The following is a 7,863-nucleotide window of genomic DNA, read 5'->3' as shown; positions in this document are numbered from 1 at the left end:
AGTAACTAAAATACGCTAGTACTGTCAAACAGAGTATGCAGCTTTGAAGTCGCATCACACAGAATCTCTCGAGCATTTCTCAATAAAGCCACCTGCAAATCTCCAATTCATGTCCCCCATTCTTATCTCTATCCTCTAAGCTAAGCCGCAATCTTGCATGCATCCGCATTACAAAAATAAATGTGCAACATATCTCTCCTGCTTTTTTGGCTGCATGTCTAGTGGTCTAGTACAAATCCAGTTAGTTTATCTTGTGAGTCCTCAGAGAAAAGCAAGATCTCAGAGTCTTTTTCTCTGAACCGTACATATCAAGCCTGACTGCTCATACTCTTTTAGTAGCAACAATGGTTGTAAATTGCAATAGATAGATAGATAAGCTTGTAGCATGTGATTGCCCACTTGCTTATCTGATCTTTCTTCTCTTTTATAAGAGGTGAGACATTGCTTGGTCTTGGTCAATGGTATATGTGCGGTTTTCGAGATCAAGGCAGGTGGATACCCTTTTGGGTTGGAGATACTTGGGATTGATCCTATGAGAGAGATAAATTCCTCATAGGATTTAGACTGTTTGAAGTAACCGAATACCGATTATTCATATTTGATTATGATTTTAATATATTCGTAATTATTTTTAGTATTAACTGATTAGTTGTATTTGATTATGATTTTAGTATAGCATAAGATGACTGAGATTATGATGAGTAGAAATTAAAATTTTCATTGTAATTTTAGTTTAGCGGAAGATGTCTCGAACAAGATAACATGTACGAGCCCGGTTTTTCAATCATACTTAGGACAAAGTTGATTTTGACCAAATGGTAGCAAATTGTTGAGGGCTATTAATTTTAACCGAATGGTAGCAGATTGTTGGGAGCCATTAACTGAAAAATGACCTCCGACAAGAGATGTGATATGAATGGTTAGTATTTTGCCAAAATAAAATTTTAACCGAATAGTAACTCTGACCAAAGATGTGATGTGAACGGTTATGAACGGTTATTTTTCTGACAGAAAAAAATCGGAAGGAATCGGAACAAGAAATGTGAATAATTATTTTATATCAGCGGAAGAAAAAGACCCTCCGCTGAACGTATAGTCCTTACACCTTATGATAACCTTTCATCGATTGTTAAACGTTTATGATCATTTGGCCTTAATTCAAAGAAACACAATTGAGGCTGTCGACTTAAAATCCTATCTGCTGCCTTACATTGTTGGATCAGAATTAGTTTTGGATGAGTAATCAGACTAAACAACATTTTACATCAAGAAGCTGGAAAGTTAAGAACCTGATTACATTTTATCTCATTACTTGGATCATTCTGGGAAATCCTCAATGTTCATCAAGGAATTTCCACTATATCTACACCATGTAACAACCCTGAATCAAAAAAGTGACTGCATACAATGGAAACCTAGGGGTTTACACAACAGAAGTGCCTGGCCTTTGGCTAAAGCACCTGAATATCTAGTTTCTCTTGTTGAGTAGAAAAGTTTGAGTGGTTTGTGCTGCTAATGCTAGCGTCCTCGGCTTCTCCCTGATACGTCGAGTGAACGCCATAAAACACGTAGAGCAGAGTTACGAGACAAGCCCATAGGCCAAATCTCTGGTATGATAGTTTTGGCAGAGTGGTCATGAGGAAGACATTGAGGAAAATTGATGTGGCTGCTGGCCATGGCATCAGGGGAACTGACCACTCAGTGGATTGGGGATCACAGGGGACCATGTACTGGAAAAACGCGGTGAGGATGATCATGGAGCCACCGCATAGAGGAAGTCCCCACCATTGGTGCTCGAGTTTCCAGGACAGGGAGAATCCGAGTGAGGTACATGAGAGGATGAAGAGGTAGAGGAGAGTGTGCTGTGGAGGGTTGTTACTTGAGATCACATAGCGACGGTAGATTAGGGCGTTTGCTACTAAGTAGAACACGAGGAGAGTGCCTATGGATATCATTTCGATCACAATGTTGAGTTCAGTGAAGAGTGCAATAGTTGCCTGGCAGACCCCTGTATCACAAGAAAAATGAAAGGCCTGTTGAGAATTTCTGTGTGCTCATCCGAAAATCGATCTCAGACACTTACATACTAAAAAAAAATATGAAAATATGACTTTCCTAATAGATCCTCACCTAAGAAAATGGTTGCATTCAAGGGGGTGCCAGTTGAAGGATGCACCTTGGCTAACCATAGTGGCACGAGTCGTGCCCTTCCGATGACACAGAGATACCTAGCTTGGCCAAGCATCGCAACCAGAAGAGAAGCAACGATTCCGAGGCTTGCCCCAGCTCCAACCACATTTCCAGCCCACTTCCAACCCATCTTGTGGAATGCAAGTGAAAATGATGCACTTTCTGATATCTATGAATCATTTGAACAATGCCTACTTATAAGGACATATTTTACTTGTTTGTTCGAATTTAAGCCAAATGCAAACAATTTAAAATACAATTTTTGGCCTTTTGAACTTTAGAGCTTTAGACTGATCATCATCACTGACCTGGTCATATGGCACCATAACACACAATGCCAAAGCCATTAAGCAGTAAAGAGCAGAAACAATGACAACCGAGCCTACAATGCCGATTGGAAGACTCTTTGTAGGGTTCTTAATCTCTTCTGCCATTGTTGAAACCGAGTCATAACCTATATAACTGAAGTAAACTATGGCAGCTCCGTCAAGAACCCCTTTCGCGCCATATGGGGCGAGGCCTGCTGGCTTAACTAGGTTCTCAGTGTTCCCATTGTAGAAAGCAGCTACTATGATGAACACGAAGAACAGCACATGAAAGACCGTCATTATGAGGTTCAGCATCGAGCTTTCCTTGGTACTGCAATTTCATCAGAGACTAATCACTCTCAGAAGCCAAAAACATAGAATATTTCTCTAAAGATCAATTTAAAATCACCAAAAGCAATACTTATGGTGATTAGTGGAGAGGTCATTAGTCATTAAGCGTATTATAAATATTTTTTTTCTGTGTTAAAGAATTGCGAACCTATTGCATAAACAAATAGTGATCAGAATAATTAGAGCAACTGCTGGCAAGTCCAGCATGTTGTATCCCTTCACCAATCCATCCACCTCAATCCTCCATGAATTCGGATCATTTTCTCCGAAAGCACAGCATAAGTACTCAGTGAAGCTCCTTGCAACTGCAGCGTTTGAGAGCACGTATTCCATCAATATATTAGCTCCAGCAAAATACCCCACGAATTCTCCTGCACAATTGTGAAAACAGTCATTTACAAACCTGTAATCGATTATTTTTCAGTACCTGCATGCAATTAGGCAATAGCTTTCATACCGAAAGTCACCCTTAGGTAACTAAAAGCGCCTCCAGCAACAGGAATCTGAACAGAGAACTCTGTGTAACACAGAGAAGAAAGCAGAGCTGATATGCCTGCAATGATATAAGATATGAAGACAGAAGGGCCTGAGTTGCTCCTGGCCACACGGCCCGTGGTGACGAAAACTCCAGCGCCAAGCATTCCTCCCACACCTAGAGCTACCAGATCATACCACATGAGTTTTCTCTTCATGTTTGCACCAGACCTCAGCCTCATTTGGTTCAGTTCTTGTTCTGGTGTCCAGGTTGCTAGCATTCTGTTTCGAAGCCTGTGAGGCGTTTCCGACAGGGAATGAATGTAACTGGAGAAGCAGACATTGGTAGATGCTGCTGGTTGATTAAGGACTTCCATTCTTGCAAGAACTTGAATGTTGTTTGCAGCTTCACCAGAGGCCTCTTATATATTAATAACCAGTGGGGACTGTATGAAAAAATAATAAAAATTTCTAGAGGTTCCTTATTAGTTGGTTGATGCATTTCCGTTAATTATATTTTGTTTATACGTGGTTTGGCTTTTTATACGTATTTTAGATGATTTGACAGAATACTCAAATTATGTTGGTTGTCTCAAAATTATCAGATCAAAACACTTAAAAATGTACTAGAGAAGCCAAAGAATGAAGGAAAGTAAATTACCATATTACCCATGGGAGTCTATAAACTGCCCAATATGTGTGTGGATATACTATGTGTGTGTGTTTTGGCTTTTGAGAGTCCCAAGACTCCAAAGAGTTTGTTATAGAGAAGCATGCAAGAAAAGGTGGAGAAAAGGCAAAGTGCATTTTGAAGGGAGCTTGTAAGAGGAATCACAAAGGGATATAGATGAGACTTTGACCTAATCTCTTTGGGTTTCTTTGAAATTGTGTAACAGTTGAGCATCTTGCAAACACTTTGCTAAAGTGCCCCAAGATTTATTTCCCATTTTTCAAGAACAAGCTTTACTGTTTTTACATCGAATCGAGAATTTCAAAATAATTGAAGCAAAAAAATTAAGATATTATTTGAAATTGTTTGGCTATGTTCAAAATTAGTGACTTAAATTTGTTTTTGACTTTAAACTGAAAATATAAATTTGTGTATAAGTCAGAATTCGAATTGAAATCAAAAATAAGTCGGAGAAGTTAGTTTGAAACATAAGTTACTCGTACGTCATTTTTATTTTAAACTCCTATCTTATCACATTTATTCACGTTAGGTCATAAATCTGATTGTAAGGTAAGCCAAACGAGCTTTTTGTCCGATTGTACTTCAAGGTTTTAACTTTTAAGTAGGGGCGGAACCAAGGGGGGCTAGCCCCGGCTGAGAAAAAAATAATAAGTATAATTTATTTATTTTTAGTTTTTTAGCCCGGGGACAAATTTAAAAATGAATATATATATATAAAAATAACCCACTTAACATGGTGGTTTACATCGAAAAGGCCATATTTAAAGACATAGACGATGAAATTATCTTACAATGTTATCAAAATATGCAAAATCGTAGAATTCAGTTGTCATCTATTCCTTCCTAAAAAAAAGACAGTAAAGATATCTCCACTTAACCAATTAAGGTATGCATATTTACTTTTAATTTTTTTGCTGAAATTTTAATAATAGTTTAGCCCGGGGTCGAAATAAATCCTGGTTCCGCCACCGCTTTTAAGTAGCCTATTAGATGACTGTCTTCCAAACTGAAATAGTTTGTTATTTTGGAGTACACTGGGTTCATAATATATACATGCAGCCTTTTTCTCTGGTGGATGACTTCATAAAAACATTATGATCTAAGCCACAAACCTTCGTTCGCATTAAATTATATCTTGAAAATTCATGATGGGCAGACCTTCTGCCCCGTACTTGCTGATAACGGAGTTATTGTACACTGGGTACGAACTTAATCTTTCGGTAACAAAAACGATTCGCAAGAAGCAGCTTAAATTTTAGTTTGCTTCAAATTACAACTTCTACTACATGAAGTGCTGTTTACTTCTGCAGAATAACAGGGCAAAAAACATACTGTAGTTATTAAATACTCCCTCCGTCCCCCTGAGTTGTATACATTGGGGGACGGAGACGCGGCACGGACTTTAATGCTCCTGTAAAGTGTAGTTGTGTAATTTATTTTTAAAATTTTCTTTTTCTGAATTAAAGTTTGGATGTTATATTTTTATTCAGAAAAAGAAAATCTCAAAAATAAGTTACGGAACTATATTTTATAAGAGCATTGAAATGCGTGTCGAGCAGTTGAAAAGAAACGTATACAATTAAATGGGACAGAGGGAGTATACTGAGATCAGGGGTCTAAAACCTATGAGCCATTAGTATAACTGAATGCCAAATAATTGGTCCAACTCAGATAAAGACCTCACGGATCTTAGTTAAAATCAGGTTTTGGGTCCTAATTCATATATCCTGGTATGATTTTTATTTTTTATTTTTTATTTTTTTTGATGGAAAGTATGATTTTTATTAATTAATATATAGAAGATTCCAGAATTCGTAAATTTTATCTGTCTATATTCAGGATTATTGCTATTTTTAAGTGCACCGGAGCACAAATCTAATTTGCGAACAAATGGTGATTAGTTCTTTAATCTCAGAAAGATATGATTCATTGAAATCTAATCAAGTATCTGCTCTCAACTTTATGCAGGCTTGATCTAGCAGAATGTACCCTTTTTCGTCTAGCAAATCTAAGCTCTAGCTAGGTAGCTGCTATGATGGCATATACCATTGTTATCATTCTCTTCAGAGTGTAAAAAAAATCTTAGACTTTATGAAATTTGAGCATCATTGCCTCATTGCTCATTGGTCGTCCGATCAAACCTCTTTAAAGTAATAACCTTGCGACTATGTAAAAAATTTGACTTTATCGAGTTTATTATATTATCGAGAGTAAAAATACACTGTTTCTATTGTGTTGGAACCGGAAAACCATATTACTTAATCGAAGTTCAACTGTAAACCACAGGAGAAAAAGAAATCATAAAGGTCAAGTGGTAGAGATTATCTTATCTTGTGCCGCCCAATTTCTTTCTTTCCATTTAAAACCAGTGTAAAGCAAAAGGAGAACATTCTTTGGTATGAATGCAATCTGCATGCATTTCTTTCCTCTATTATAAAAAACTTGCTTGAAAAAACGTTCAAAGGCGATGATTCTGGGAAGTGGCGGAATCAGAGAGGGGCTAATAGAAAGACTGACCTCAAAAAATCAGTGAATTTTTTATTTTGAGTTATTTCTCATTATTAAACATCAGTAGAACAGATAAATTGGTTCTCTTGCTGTAATGTGTGTTGTTAAAATACGTATAGCTTGTCTTGCAGACGATCAATGCACCATCTACTACTGATGAGTGACAGATGATTTACATTTCTGCAAAACAGAACAGACCTGAAATAAAATTCTGCAAAACAGTTTAGAATGATGTCAGATTGTCAGTTGTCAGATTCTGGCGGCGACAGAGAAATTACACATGTATATCATGATCTATGTTATATTTTGGACTATTCTTCTGAATCGCGGATTTGGACAGAATTTCACGTTTTTATATTCTCTTGGACCAGCGCCTTGTAAATTAGCTGAATTCAGCATGTCATTCTCAGAAATCAGAATCATATGTTCAAGAATCATTTTTCAGATAATATATACTTTTACAAGTCATTTTCTTCGTGGTGAATTGTAAAGGAATCGCAGAGTTGGGAGGGAATATAAGGTTGTGATATGTGGTCCTAACTTTTCGCATCCCTACTTGTGAAGTGCATTTTCATTGTCTTGTCATTTCTTAGTTTCTGTCATCATAGGATGATTTTTGTAAGATGGCTTTCTGGGAAGACCGCGTGATCAGAAGAATCTGCAGTATCCTGATCAGTCGATCCTCGTAAAGATGTTTTTGTGGATATAATGGCAATGCATCGAGCAACTAAAAACGCAAAATAAATATAATTTCAGATTTCAAGAATTCACCCACTCAGTGTACTAAAAGGTCTCAGGCATGGAGTTGGGCTTAGACGCATGACATTGTCAAGGTGCCAGGAGCAGAAGCGGAACCAGAGAGGCTAACCCAGGCTGAAGCCCCGACTGAGTCATCGATCTTATCAGCCATGCAAGAATGATGCTTCAGGTAAATTCATTGGAGTATCTTTACTTTTACTGACCATAAGCATAAATTTGACTTATTCACAGCAAGTCCACATCTTTTTAGCATTAGGGTCTTAAAGTAAAGCATTAGAGTCACAGATTACATAATGCACTAACTATGATTTAGACCACTAGAGCCATTAACAAAAAAGATGAAAATATAGTAAAAGATTCTTAAATATATTCACTTGAAAACCAATATAGTAGTAAGCATATTCATGAATTTAATATATGAAAGAATAAGTGAAGTGGAATATTTTTGTGATCTTTTGATGGTTATTGGAAGTTAATTTAAGTTGCACTAAGGAGGATATTAGGAAGCTTTTTTGGCTCAAGTGGCCACCAAAAATGCTTCTCATTGACCTTAATTCTCACCTCTCTTCTCCTCCCAAAAGA

The 7,863-nt window shown here is 37.2% G+C and overlaps 1 protein-coding gene across 1 annotated transcript; it reads right to left on the bottom strand.

Moving 5' to 3' along the window:
• Window positions 1–1,243: 1,243 nt before the first annotated feature.
• Window positions 1,244–3,737, bottom strand: LOC108214943 (cationic amino acid transporter 6, chloroplastic). The gene is made up of 5 exons (XM_017387211.2): window positions 3,307–3,737; window positions 2,998–3,220; window positions 2,499–2,829; window positions 2,131–2,359; window positions 1,244–2,008 (listed from the first exon to the last, which is right to left on the bottom strand). Exons 1-5 carry the CDS (start codon window positions 3,698–3,700, stop codon window positions 1,452–1,454), a joined length of 1,734 nt encoding a protein of 577 aa, XP_017242700.1. The 5' UTR covers window positions 3,701–3,737; the 3' UTR covers window positions 1,244–1,451.
• Between the last annotated feature and the right edge of the window lie 4,126 nt (window positions 3,738–7,863).

This window comes from Daucus carota, chromosome 1, assembly GCF_001625215.2.
Source record: "Daucus carota subsp. sativus chromosome 1, DH1 v3.0, whole genome shotgun sequence".
In the NCBI taxonomy this organism is placed as follows: domain Eukaryota; kingdom Viridiplantae; phylum Streptophyta; class Magnoliopsida; order Apiales; family Apiaceae; genus Daucus; species Daucus carota.
The sequence above is the reverse complement of the archived record's forward strand: the minus strand, read 5'-3'. Positions and strand labels throughout refer to the sequence as shown.